This window comes from Netta rufina (assembly GCF_964035555.1).
Source record: "Netta rufina genome assembly, chromosome: 1".
NCBI classification, from domain to species: domain Eukaryota; kingdom Metazoa; phylum Chordata; class Aves; order Anseriformes; family Anatidae; genus Netta; species Netta rufina.
Genome location: NC_140123.1, coordinates 164,718,726 through 164,733,742, shown reverse-complemented (window position 1 = coordinate 164,733,742; position 15,017 = coordinate 164,718,726). Strand labels below are relative to the sequence as shown.

At 36.3% G+C, this 15,017-nt stretch overlaps 1 protein-coding gene across 1 annotated transcript in view; it reads left to right on the top strand.

Moving 5' to 3' along the window:
- PTPRQ (protein tyrosine phosphatase receptor type Q) overlaps positions 1 to 15,017 on the top strand; it is a gene marked incomplete at both ends in the record, with an annotated part of 132,760 nt that overhangs the window by 104,249 nt on the left and 13,494 nt on the right. The window contains 5 exons of the mRNA XM_084305484.1: positions 898 to 997; positions 1,827 to 1,955; positions 3,243 to 3,287; positions 9,018 to 9,044; positions 9,747 to 9,828. Of these exons, the coding sequence (XP_084161610.1) occupies positions 898 to 997; positions 1,827 to 1,955; positions 3,243 to 3,287; positions 9,018 to 9,044; positions 9,747 to 9,828 (383 nt within the window). The remainder of the gene's footprint in view (positions 1 to 897; positions 998 to 1,826; positions 1,956 to 3,242; positions 3,288 to 9,017; positions 9,045 to 9,746; positions 9,829 to 15,017) is intronic.

Here is a 15,017-nt window from a genome sequence, read left to right as displayed (position 1 = left end):
TTATTCTTATTTTCTCTGTGTGCCTATGGAGAAAAGAGACTAAGGTTTCTGAGATAGGGACAGTATTACCAAGAAGAATGGGAAATTAAAGGACTTAGCAACAAAGAAGCTGGAAAAGAGGTTTCAAAAATACTAAAAAACAGGTTTATCAGTTTTTAAATGAACCTTCATTCTCACCTGCAGGGACTGATAAGAATACCAGCCCCTTTAACTTAATATCATCAAGCTCTTTAAGATACCTTCAGACCCGCTAATGGCTGTTCTAACAGTATCACCAATTTCCACATGAATAAAGAGCATGAGTTAATCATCCATGAGGCAGATTAATCCAGACTGTTCAGATCCAGTCACTAGGTGCATTCCTTCAATAACATGAGGAGGGGATCTCCAAAAAGTATCTTTTATTTCTGTCTGTAAGTGATGGCTACAAACATCATAGCTTTAGATTATTGCTCTTTCTTTTCCGCTTTTGGCGCTTGGTTATTCATAACTGATAGAGCAGTGTGTCTGTTCTTGGCTGCACTGAGGCTGAAGCAGGAGCTCAACTAAGGTTAGTGTTATACATGCTCCAACTGATGTGAGTGAAGTGTATATCTACCATAACCTGCTTAGCAGGTAAACCTGAAAAGCACTACTGGATGGTTGCACAAATAACTGTGGATATATACTGTTAGCATATGTATTACATAGATCAGAAATGCTTAGGAGCTTCTAAATAAATTGCTCCTGTTTTTCTTTTTTGTTTTGTTTTTTAGCACCTCTGCAACTGATAAAAAACACATGCAGCTATTTTGAGATAGAAGCGTCTGTCTTTCATCTCTACCTGATTCCTTCCTGTTAGAAATGTAGAAATGATAATGAATCTATTAAATATTAGTTTTCCACTTTCTGTTGCAGGTGAAGGACTGTCAGGAAGATCTGTAGAAGTTATTCTTGCAGTTACTTTGTGCATACTTTCAGTTGTTCTCCTGGTGGCTGCAGTCTATGCTTTTGCAAGGTAAGATTTATACGTTCTTTTCATACCGTGTTTGCAAACACTCAAGAATGTTTTAATGAAGAGCTGAAATAATTCTATAAATGGAACTAACCTGTCATTTCAAAATGTACTGTTTTCTTTTTTTTTTTTTTTCTTTTTTTAATCTTTTCATGTAGAAACTTAGGGAGGCTAACTTTAGTCTTGTAGGGCTAATCTCCGTAATTGAAGAAGGAAAACAAGCTTCTCCAGAGGGTGAATCAGAGCAGACATCTATCTTACCATTTTAGAGTCACTTCTCCATTCGCTTGAGTGGAAGGTACAGCTCAGTGTCAGCTGGTAAAGTTAGCATGATGGCTAACCCTATTTACTGTCAGCTCTATAGGGAAACAGAATGATATGAAGTAAATATTCCAAATGCTATTTTCTGCCTTACTGATAAATTTAACAATTAAATACTTTAAAGTCTTACCTGTGAAAGAGAAATGAACCTCTAATTTGAACTGTGAACAAATGCCCACATAAAGAAGCAGGCTAGGTAATGCATAAATGATGTTAGCTTGCTCATTCCAGCGCAAGTTCTGTTCTTCCTCAGCTGCATCATTCAGGCATTGCTGAAGAATGTGTGTAGGAAAACTAAAAGAATGAGTAGGCTAGATTCTTTCTGCATGAGTTTTAGACAAAATAGCAGCTGGATTTGACTAAGTTGGAAGTGAGAGCGGAATAAAGGTTAAGGAAGGACTTCTTGCAGCCATTTTTAAGTTCCATCCTGTCTAATTATTGTATTGATTATGTGTTTCTTTAAATTGTTTGCATATTTATTTTTCCACTAATATTTTATCACTATTTTTAGAATTCGGCAAAAGCAAAAAGAGGGAGGCACATACTCACCACGAGATGCTGAAATTATTGACACTAAATTCAAATTGGATCAGTTGATTACAGTGGCAGACCTGGAGCTGAAGGATGAGAGATTTACACGGTAAGCATACTCCTTAGGCAAAATAGTAGTCCAAAGGGGCTGTAGCCGTGACCTCTTTCTGACCTTTGCTTGTTTGGAAGTGTTTGTGGTGTTCTTATTTACACAGGTCACTGAGATCCTTTTTCAAAGAATGACCTCCTTCCTCAAGACACTTCTCACTAGCTTTTAGAAAATCACTTAATCTTCAGCTCTTTCTACAACAAGATAAAGATCTAAGTGCAAATCACTGTTTAATTGTGTTGGAAAAAAAAAAAAAAAAAAAAAAAGGCTACATATTTTTAAACATACAGAATTTAAACACAGTATTTTTGATGGCCCAGTGTTTTGTATAGGTTGCAAACCTATCTAAACATTTTGAAATAGTCAACCCCTGCAGAAGTCCTGGTTAGCTAATTCAATAACAAATCCATCATTGTTTAATTGACATTTAGAAAGTTTTTTTTTTGTTGTTTTTTTTTTTTTTTGTGTGTGTGTGTTTTTTGTTTTGTTTTTTTCACAAAAGGTTTTGAATAGTGTCTGAGTTTCTGAGGAGTTCAGCACACTGATTATGTAGCAAGTCCAGGCAACTCATTTTTTCTGTCCAACAGAGAATCTTGTCATGGGTACATATCTAAAGGAAAACAGATTGCTTTTTCTGACTGCTGGAAAAATTGATATTATTCACCATTTTAAAAAAATATAATGATGATTCTCAACAATCTATGGCATCCAACCGAGTTAGAAATGTTTGGTGAACATTCTTTACCTACCTGCATTTTCCCTGCTGTGTCACAGATGAAACACTGTGGTAGGCAATCTCCTTAAAGATGAGAAGCCTAAAATAGTCTTGCCCTAGCAGTCAGACATCCTACTGTTGCAGACTAGGAATAGCTGGAAGATGAAAGGTTGTAGCTGTTGACCTGTTTTGTTTGAATGTGTACATGTCTATGTGTGTGGTACAGAGTAAGCCAATTGCATGTACAAACGTGTTCAAAATAGTGCACACAGGAATGGCTGCTTGTAATAGATGAGAAATCGTAGTAGGAATCATCTGGAAGTCATTGATATAGTGCATGTGGTGTGTTCTGTGTGGGGCACATGCCATTCAGATAACAGTGTTTTTACCTGCTAATAACGGTGGAATACATTCTCTGGAGACAGAATTATTTTCTATGCACTATGATAACTGTAACTTGTATAAATGACCATGACAGATCTTCAAAATGGCATTGTTTCCAAACTGTTAGCTGAATAAGAATAGTAATAGTTTTGTTTATATACTAAAGTGTTGATGGGTTTTACTTCCAGATACTCCTCGTTTTTCTTTAGACGCAAGGAGATTTTTGTCATCCAGTAAGTTTTTGTCTTACTGAAGCAAAGTGGTGTGTTTTCCATTCTGTTCTCTTAATCTGTGTGCTACCATACTATACTGAATGATATAGTTAATCAATGTGAAATATCAACCTTTGCAGCTATACTTATGGCAACCAGTGGTATCTTTCATCATGAAATCCTGTTTATTTTCAGTCCCTAGTGTTCATGTACAACAGTTCCACAACTTTTTGAAATAAATCAGGACAATTTTTACATGCAATTGTAAGTTATAATAATATAGCACTCATGTATACTATCTATTCCTGAAACAAATATAGTGCAAATGTGACATATGAAATATGCTGTTTCTTTCCTCCGAGAGTTAGAAGATGTGCATTTAAGAGAAGTAGTTTTTGTGCTTGTTTGTTTGCTTGCTTTTTGTTTTTTTCTCAACTGCTTTTTTAATTATACTACAGATGTTTTGTTACCATTCCACTACAATCGCAGCAATATGTAGCCAATTCCTTTTTCAGTTTGAGTAGTGCCATTGTGCCACTTCTCTGTCTTAATTATGTGCAGTTTTTGATTTATACAGTATAATATTTCATGCTCAAATGCACTTCATTATGTGATTTATGTACAGCAAGGCTTTCACTGCACAGTGCTTCAGCAGTTTAATTACATCACCCTTTATTTTAATGAGTCAGTTTCACATTTTGGTGTGGGGTTTATTTCCTTCCATCTGTATTTTCATCTTTCCTCCTTCCCCATGCCACTAATGGGCTTAAGCAAAGACTTGCTCCCAGGCCATTCTTGTAAGTTACAGGATGCAGCTGTTAAATTTTGGACTATTATTTTTCAAACAGTAGCTGTACTAGAGCTACAGCAGGCTCCTTACCCAGGCTCTTTGTTGAACATTATGTCAAATTGTGGAAGATTGAAGTGGAGGTATTAACTGAGCACTCCTCAGGACAGAATTCATGCAATATTTTCAACTAGAAGGCAGTAAACATACTGCGTGACACTACTAGATTACATATATACAATAATAAGGGGACAGGATACCTTTGATCTGCTCAAAACCTTTGAGTTTATTAGGGCTCCTTTCAAGCTTTAAAGAATGTTTCAGTGTATGTAAGATTCTGCTCTAGTAATGTCAGTAGCCAAGAGTGTTTTCAGGTATCTGACTTAGGCTGTCTTTTGTATAGATAAATTCTTCCTAGTAGTGAAGAGTTATTTCAAGCAGTTGGCAGAAGCAAACAGTATGCACGGAGGTGGCTTACTTTAAAACCTGATGTCTAAGCTATTTTTGCTGTGTGTTTCCCACAGTATACACGGAAAGATCTTTTGTACCTGTTGCATTCAGGGAATAACTATGTAGAAGTCAATCTACATAGCTAGATTGACTTTTAGTTCATGTATTTTTCTTATCATTCTCATGGTATATGGTTAAAGCAGTGTCATGTCAGCATGGTAAATTATTGTATTACAAGTTGATGACTGCACTATAACCTTAGCAAATTTCCCATGCATTTAGAATGGTATTGTGTATTACTACATCTGCATAAGCTACCCAGATATATTGGCTGTGTTTAGGCAGCTATCTCACCTATGTTTGAAAAGCTTGCTGTGTTGCAGAATGCCAGGTGCAATTCATGGCATCTTATTTTTTTTCAAATCAATAAATTCATGGTAAATCACAATTCCCTATAATAATTGTGCAATTGTGGTCATCAGAAAAAAAAAAAAAAAAAAAAAAAAATTGAAAAATTTCAGTGTCTGAAAATACTGGCTGCTGAATATACACCTTCTCTCACCAAGTCTTTGTTAGACAATTAATTAATTAGATGTATCTTCAGAGGGCATTCAGGGAATTATATTCTACCGTATTCAGCAGAAAATTGGGTCCACAATATGAAAACAAAATGTTGACTTTGGAAGTTTGGGAAATACATTGGTATTATACATAATACATGGTAGTAGAGATGATATGAGACAGGCAATAACAGAAAAAAATCTAATCCTTTAAAACATGTATAGCCCATCAGTCTAGGCTGAATTAAACATTGATTCATTTAGTGCACTAAATATTTATATACTTGGTCCTTTCATCTCTTACTTTTTTTTTTTTTATTTTGTCCATAGTGTTTGTCAATTCAACTTTCAAAGCAGATATTCATCTGCTGTGAATGGTTTCCAGTAAATTTTCAGGGCCCACCAGGCTTAGCCAGAGACAAGTAACTCCTCCGTCTTCAAGGTGCTCACCTAGGAGAGAACTTCTCTGGCACCTACTTTCACAGTGATTTCTGTCAAAGGGGTAAAGCCATGTAGGTCCCTGTTTCTTAAAATCTTTCCATGAAAGTTACACTTTGTGGTGGATACTTTTAGGCTTTTGTTCATTCCATATGAGACAGATTGACAAGCAAATGGGCACATATTTAGAAGAAATATTTCTTAATTACAGACACTGTAACCCTTACAAATAAATAACAGGCAATTAGAACTCTATGGAAAAGTGTTGTATATAAAATTCTCATGTTGTCTCACTTTTCCTGAATATTCTGCACTCAATATGTGTCTATATTCAAAGTAATAGTTCTGCACAGACTTTCTCCAGACCAGCCTGTTTCTTCTTTCTTTGAGGGAGGATAGCCATATCTCCTGCCTTACCTTTTCCTTCAACATGTTTCTCTTTAGTAATCAGCTATCACTCATAGGCTTCCTGAGCTTTGTATCCCAGGAGTACAAGGTTTATAACTCTTTGTGTCCTGGTACAACGGAAGAAATGACCATGTGTTCTCTTTCCCGAGGCCTTTAATATTCAGGAAGGGTTAAGCTCCGTATTGCTTTCAATTAACTTGCTAAAAATTAGTTCCTCCGTTATTCCTAGGAAGTGTCAATGGTGCTTATGAGTTAAGCCTTTTGCCTACATTCTCATTTCTGTTGTTTTCTATTTGGACAAAGTTTTAATTCTCTGTGGATTTTAGATGATTGACCCAGAAAGAAAGCTGAGTCTGTGTGACAATATGGTCTTCAGTTACCACTGCCAACACAAATAAATGGCTTCTTTCTAGCTCTATCATAAGTAATCTGAGTGGGATTCAGATTTTTGATAGACTTCAAAAAAAAATCCCACACATGAAACAATACACTGTTTTAAAAGAAAATCAGATTTAAGGCAATAAAGCATTCTTTATCTTAGAGAATGTTTTTCTTTCCTGGTTTCAAAGTCGGACAACTGGGAACCTGGAATTGTCCTCCTGAAATAGGGAAATTGGCAACTTCATAGTTTGATTCTAAATTGTGCTCATCAAGATCTAATGATACCTAAGTTCTTGTTCTTTATACAAAAGACTGGGAAATGTGGAGAATGAGATTACAGGTAGATGGGTTCATTGACCAAATAATGTAAGATTATCACTATATATGTCATTCTCAAGAGACTTGGGAAAAAATGCTGTTTTCTAATGCCTGAGGATGCTAAAGCTGAGCATAGCCACCTCTTATAAACCTGTAGTGAAGGTACAAAGCTCTTTCCTTCTGAAGATTCTTATCCAGAAAAGCCAGTATCTTTGCCAGTCTTACTTTCCAAGTTGCCAAGCTACTGCAATGTGCACTTGCTACCAACAGAAGTGTGAGTTCAGTAGTTCTAACAACCAAATTCTTCACTACAATATCTAAAGATAGGTTAAAGTGTCAAAGTGTAGGTGTCTTCTTTAAAATTTAGTACTTCTTAAAGACAATATATGATTATGCCTATAAAAAAATTGCCTGTCAGTAACATTTAAAAAAATGAACAAGAAAGTACCATCTGTAGCCCTGTTTAGTTCATTTTCTATGCTTTTTCAGTGCTTTACTTCACTGCTTTGAGTGAGAGTAAAGTATTGAGGAGGTTGTATTACGGTGCTGCTTATCTCTGTGTTCTTTGTTGTTGGATCCATGTACCTTCAACAATGAAGCACTAAATGCCATATTCAGGTTGCATATGCATTGATGTAATTTTTATTACCTAATGACCAAACTATGGTGCAGTAGGCCCCTATTTGCTATCAGTTTGAGAAGAGGAAAGACAATAGTATTCCAAAAATTTATAGAATGTCAGCCGGAAGATTACTTTTATTCTGTTGTTCTATGGTGAAGATAGATGAATTCAAAGGAAAAGCAAATACTTTTTCTTTGTATGGACTGCTTAGAATTTTGTCCTAAAAAAGGCCTAAAACCAATGTTTACTTTCTGCTCAATGGCAAGTGTATGTGTGCAACACATGGGCACACTTATTAAGAATACTTTCCCTTCTGAAAACTGTAGCCCTATAATGTTGCCAATATTACTAGACCATAATTACAGCCGATGTGTAATGCAAACAACATAAGTGATACCGTAACAGTAGCTAGATGTCTAAAAATTCTGAATAAATAGAGTTGCTTGCTTTGTTGTCTTATTGCCTTCTTATTTTCTGTTTAAAGTTCTCCTTCTGTTGTCCTAGTAAGTGCATGAGTTCAAGCAAAGAGTTTGAGCCTTTTTCTGTGAATTCTTACACTTCTTTTCACTCCAGTAAAAGTGACCCAGATGTTTCATAGCCAGTTTGACAAGTTTGTCATAACGGCATATGTACCATGAAGGCATCTTCAGTAGCTTTGACATTAACTTTTTAGATGCTTAATATTAAATGGTACGACAATTGTACTAATCTAATTTTGTTATCTAATTTAAAAAGTAAATATTTAAGAACAACGTCGCAAAACCAAGTATTTTTAAAGGAAATTTTTGTCTTTTCTACTGAATTTCTGGCAGTAGTAGGCATTTATATTTGTATCATAGAATATTTTTTGTAAGATTTGTTTTTAAGCATGTATGAATATCGGAGAGAGCAACACTCAAAATTCATACTTAGAGGTTTTTGAAGAGGCAAGTTATCTTTTAAGTTGTATTTCTTCAAATGTTTTTATTTAGTCCTTTAGACAATCTTTCTGAGTCCGAGTGCCTGACATTTGTCTTCTAAATCCATAATGCTGAGACATTCTTACATTCAGAGGTGATGATGATGACTAGGTTACAAGACTATCTGAAAAGTCCCTGGGGTTGTATGCTTATGTAACATCTACATGAATCCTGCTGTGGAATTAGGTTAAAGATAAAATATGTTGCACAGTTTTTAAAATAACAGTGTTCCAGAAACAGAATTAAACATGTAAAAAATGAACATGAAAACAGATACTAATTTTAAAAACAAAACAGCTATTGCTGTTGTTTCCTTCCTTAGAGGCACACTGATAGCATAATTCACCTGTGACTCATGTTAGATACGTGCTTAAAATGAGATGAAATCATAGCTATTTGTCTTCATTGATTATAAAAAGAATCTAGAGCGACTAGCTCAGATACAGGTGTCTGTATTCAGTCAGAATAATCCAATCTCTGTTCTCTGAAATGTCCCTCAGAAGAACAACATTGAGTACATAGTGTAAAATGAAGCCTGTCAATGTATATGAAGTGGTGTGCTAGAGGTATGGATTTCTCAGGTCCATATGAGCCCAGAACATTGTAAAATGATCTGAAGGGAATGATAGAAGCTGCAGCTACCATACCTGCCAATACTGGAGATAAGAACTAAGTGAGAGTATCCCTCAAGATATCTGACGTATTTGAATTCATGAGAGAAATAAATCTGTTTCTTTAGCTAATTGAATAGTTCATCTAAAATCTATTAACATGCACAATATTGGTTAATTCACAACTTACCATATTTAACAAAAATCTCTGTTGCAGGTTACTTAGTTATAGAAAATCCATCAAGTAAGTAGATTAAAGATTATTATTTTTTGTGGTCATTGGTCAATGTGTGGTTCCCTCTTCCATGTTTATAAGGAAAAAAAAAAATAACAAAAGCCAACAACAGAAAAAAAAACTCCAAGCTGCGTATAAATCATAAAAGCGTGACTAATTGCATGGTAACTGGAGAAATGCTTTCTCTCTCTCTGGGGTGAAGCCTGCATGTCTGTGTTTTAGCTTGGGAAGTAATACAGGGATATTTAAACTCCTTGGGGTTTAAAAACCATGTCATTATGAGAATGAGGTCACTGCAATATTTTATATGTCTAAAACTTTGCAATGTATAAAATGTTTTCGGTGCGACAACGAAGTATTATGTACTTTAGAATGCAATGGTAACTTTACAAACATCCATTAATGTCAAAACCTTGCTTTGGAATGTTGTTACCTATAAAAAACAATCCTACCCAACAGTAGTGTTAGGTAGGTTAACATTAGCAACTGAAAAATTTGGTGAGGGGAAACAATAGGAGAAAATGCTTCTATTTCAAGTGACTGAAAAGAAACCAATTATGTGGACCATAAACAATTTATAATTTTCTGTCTGTTAATATGAATTGCTATTGAAGTGGAAAATGTTATTAATAAAAGTACAGTTAAATACAAATTGAAAGAATGATAAAGAAATCCCCTGTAGGTCTCTAATTCTTCTGTCATTACTTGCAGGCCAATAAGCAAGAAATCCTTCCTACAACATGTCGAAGAGCTTTGTACAAACAACAACCTAAAGTTTCAGGAAGAATTTTCGGTATGTTGCTAGCAGTTGTCACAACATTGCAAGACCTTCTGTCATTTCATGTGTCACATTTCATGTCCATTTTAAGCAGGCAAGGCCATGAAGGACCCTGGCCTTGATAATCAATACCCAATTACCAGGTTGATTGTTTAGAAGGTAATATTACCTGATTTGAATTCTGTAGTCTACACTGCAACCTGATCAGAATTATTCACCTAAGTGTCAGCAAAAGATGATCTTCTTTAGACTCCAATCTTTGCAAGAACACCACAATATTTATGTTTTTGCATATGTAGTAATGCATATGTTGCTTAATTGAGAACAAATTATTTAGGAATGGTTTCTACATATATACAGATATATTTAACTGCTAAGTTGATTTTCCTCACCAAAAACACAGCTGACATTAATTTTCTGAAATGTTCAGGGCCCATTCATATTGCCATAGAGTTTCAAAATGTTTTTCTTTCATAGGTTTCAGTGCAGACAGTAAAAAGTGTACGCACAGTAGTCTCGCTTTGCATTTCTCTACAAATAATAGGTCATACCTGTCATGCTTTTGAGAACAGTGTCCATGTGAAGAGCGTTTCATGTATGAGACGAAGAACTCAGCAAGCCTGTGTTTCCATCTGAAAAGAGACCAGCTTTCAAAATATACATAATATATATATATATATAATGCATATGCATTTACACAAACCTCAAAGTTTTCACCATTTTCATTAAGTAACATTTTTATGGCTATCAAATTTTTGTTCTCAACAATATCTTTTCTCCTCGTTATTTCAGAATCTTTATCATCATCATCATCATTTTTAACACATACAGTCATTTGCCCTCACAAAAATAATTTGTCATTCTCCAGTGACTTTATTGTTTTGGATTTATAGATTTACCATGCATTGCTTACCATTTGGATTAACAGAAGTGAAGACTAAACAATTGGCTTTTCTTCTGCTAGATTATAATATTTCAGTCTCTTAGGGAATGCCAACAAAAGTGTGAAAAGATTAATGGTATTTCCTACAGCTTTTTGTTATGCTCCTTAGGTAAAACTGGTCTGGATTTAATAATAAAAAGCACCATAAAATTCTCTGAGCAGTAAAGCAAGGAAAACTTTTTCTTCCAAGAGTAGAACTGTTATTTCACTTGAACAAGAGTGATTATAGTTATATTATGCATGACTTAGCAGATGAAAAGTTTTACTAGCAATAACATTTTCACATGTCAACTAATGTTCATTGCCGGAAAGTTTTTAATACTACTTTCTTTAGGTGTGACCCGAATTAGGTAACCCTTAAGGTATTGTAATGCCTTAAGACTTAAAATAAACAAGTGTTTTATCAAGTAAAAATGTTGGCAATGCAATTGAAACATAATCAAATTCAAGTAGCTGAAGCCTTCTTCAACTAAACTATATAGTCGATTCATAATAACAGCTTTATGTTATTTGGGCTTCCATTTCATTTCATGGAAGCTTCAGCTTCCATATACCATAGTGTAGTGATGTCTTAAAATCACAGAAGCATAGAATTATAGAATAGTTTGGATCGAAAGGGACTTTAAACATTACCTGGTTCCAGTCCCCCTGCCATGGACAGGGACACCTTCCACTAGACCAGGTTGCTCAAATCTGTATCTAATCTGGCCTTGAACGCTCCCAGGCTTGGGGCATCCACAGCTTCTCTGGGCAACCTGTGCCAGTGCCTCACCACTCTCAGAGTAAATAATTTCTTCTTAATATCTAACTAAATCTACACTTTTTGTAGAGTGAAACCATTACTCCTTGTCCTATCACTACACTCCCTGGCAAAGAGTCCCTCCACAGCTTTCCACAGCTTTCTTTAGGTACTGGAAAGTCTTTATAAGATCTCCCTGGAGCCTTCCCTTCTCCAGGCTGAACAACCCCAGCTCCACCAGACTGTCTTCCTAGGAGAGGTGCTTCAGTCCTTTAATCATCCTCATGGCTTTCCTCTGGACTCATCCTAATAGGTCCATGTCCTTGTTGTGCTGGTGGCCCCAAAGCTGAATGTAGTGCTCCAGGTGAGGTTTCGCAAGAACAGAGTAGAAAGCGAGAATCACCTCCTCGAACTGCTGGCCACACTGCTTTTGATGTAACACAGGATATGGTTGGCTTTGTGGGCTGCAAGCACCCATTGACTGTTCATGTCAAACTTCTCATTAACTAACACCCCCAGGTCCTTCTCATTAGGGCTGCTTTCAATCCATTCTCTCTGCCCAGTCTGTATTGGGATTGCCCTGGCCCAGCTGCAGGACTTTGTTGAACTTTATGAGGTTTCGTGGGCCCATCTCTTGAGATTGTCAAGGTCCTTCTGGATGGCGTCCCATCCCTCCAGTGTGCTGACCACACCACACAGCTTGGTGTCATCTGCAGACTTGCTGAGGGTACACTCTATTTCACTGCCCATGTCTGCATGGTCTGCCTTTAGTGAAGCCATGTTGGGTGTCACCAATCATCGTGTTATTTTCCATGAGCCTTACTGTAGTTTCCAGGAGGATCTGCTCCATGATCATGCCAGCCACAGAGGTGAGATTGACTGGCCTGTAGTTCCTCTGGTCTTCTTTTTTAGCTTTTTTAAAAGTGGGGGTTATGTTTCTCCTCTTCCAGTCAATGGGAACCTCACTGGCTTGTCATTTTCCCAGTCCCCACCTTTGCCTTCTGGGGCCTGGGTTTTGTGGCTGGAGCTCTTGTTGGTGAAGACTCAGGCAAAAAAAAAAAAAAAAAATAGTCATTTAGTACATCAGCCTTCTCCATGTCCTGTGTAACCAGCTTTTCCATTTCCTTCTGGAGAGGGCCCACAATTTCCCTAGTCTTCCTTTTATCAATGATGTACCTATAGAAGATTTTCATATTGCTCTTGATGTCCCTGGCCAAATTTAATTCTAACAGGGCTTTGGCTTTCCTAACCTGATTACTGGATACTCTAGCTGTTACTCTGGATTCCTCTCAGGCTATCTGTCCTTGCTTTCACCTTTGGTAGGCCTCCTTTTTCTGTCTGAGTTTAGCCAGGAGCTCCATGTTCATCCTTGAAGGCCCCTGGCTTTTTGCCTGACTTTCTCTTTGTTGGGATACATCAATCCTGAGTTTGTAGGAGCCTTCACAGAAGGCTTGTCCAAGAGCAAGCAGAACTAAACAGTAGGTGCAGTGTTTGACTGAGAGTGTATCTACACCATCTGTAGCACCTATCTTATCAGATGAGAAACAGGACTGACAATGCACTTGAATGACATCAGAAATGACAATGCATAGAAGCAAACAGTGCACAAAGCAAGCAAACAGACCCCAAGACCTGTATTGTTTCCATCTGCAGGCAAAACTTTAGTTTGAAGTAAATGACTCAAGGCTCATACAATGTGTGTAGGAAAGCTGAATTGAGGCTATAAAGCCATGGACCATTATATTTAAAGCATGTAGCCTGTTCCTGAGCTTTCTTGGGTTCTCTGGCTGGCTATTAGTAAATCCAAGCACACTAGAAACTGGCTGTAAAAATATGGCAATTTATACTAATAAACTGTTAGTATATTCCCTGCCTTGAATTTGGACTGTTCCAGCAAGAAGTTATCCTGGTCAATTCCATGGTACATTTTGGTAGGCAAAGTAGTCTGGGGATCATTTCCAATAGGCAGTTTGTAGACAACATACCTGTTACACAGTTTTGTTAGCATAAATTAGCTTTCTTCCTTACATGTAGTCTTGGAATCCAAGGACATTCTTGGGCTCATTTAATTTACTGGATTGACCCAGCTGCTGTGCTTAGAGATCTCTGGGGTTCAGTCTTGGACCATGTATGAACATTGCCTTTGTGTAAAATGATGAGTAGAGGATCTGGACCTAAGAATGGATCTGGATTCATGTTGTATCAGAAAAAACAAGTTTAAAGAAACCATAGGGAACCACAGGAACTGATGGCACTGCCTAACTGATATTCAAACTTCCAGCTTTCCAGAAGATTAACGTATCTCTTAATACCTTTGGAAAATCAAGTTTTTCTAGTAGCTGAAAAATTACTGAAACAGAAATACTTCCAACACTGTTTTACAATAATGTCTGTTCATGAATAAAAAAGTGAAATACCTTTGAATGCCACCACAAAAGTACTACAGTAAACAAAGTTCAAATGAATTATTTGAAAGCTTTATGAGTCTGCAATGAAATGTGGTTTCTGTGACAAATTGGATTCTGGGAATCCAAATAGTCTTTCCCCAGTTCTGAAAACAACCATTGACTGAAATCCACACTGAAGCAGAGAATTAGTACAAGGCTTTTAAGCTCTCATTCAGATATGGTAGCATCATTACAAAAGCAATATAATTTACTTCTGTATCTCCTCTTTAATACGGAATACTGTATAACAGTACTACTATTGTAATAGTTACCTGGCAAGCTAAGACTCAGAGGAGTGAGGCAAATGAGGCAAGTAAAAGATCACATGACATGCACTTGATATGAGATCCCATAGCCCATAACACCTGCAAAACACCCCAGACATTTCATCTTTTTTTTTTTTTTTCCTTAATGCAAACTTCAAGGACAAAAATTCTGCTGAAGAGTTTCAGCTTTTCAAATGAGAGGAATTTTGACCCCGGAGGTGTGTTTCACTGTTCTTATCAAATCCTAACAATAATTCACAGAAGTCATTCTGTTCTGAGAACAGGAATCTTTCTTTAGGTTCAGTCATAGGACTGAGGCTTTAGTTCTTTAAGGGATTGTTGGGAAGAAACAATGAGGCAACTCAAAGATAAAAGAAATGTACTTTGAGTATGACAGACGTTGATTCAAATGCAAGATTTTAAAGCAACAAATGTTTTAAAGAAATGAGAATTATGTTTTTCTATAATATATTACAGTCCTTCATTTAATTTTATATTTACTTCATGTCTATTAACCATGTTATCTAATTATTTGACATAAGGATATAAATTTAATGCCAGACATTCTTTATATTGTAAGATTTTAAGTCACAAACTTTCTTTTTAGAAGAACAGGCAAATCATAGACTTTTCATCCCTAGATGAAACAGATATTCAGCAACATTTTGAAGGGCATGGATAGGATCTAGTCCCTTGTTAATATTCAAAGGTAGTTGAGCATCTAGTTGTTCTCTGCAATTCTTCCCCTAATTCTTTTCCCAAGGAAATATGTGTCAGAGCTAGAAAGAGATCAAGTCTCTAGTTGGAAA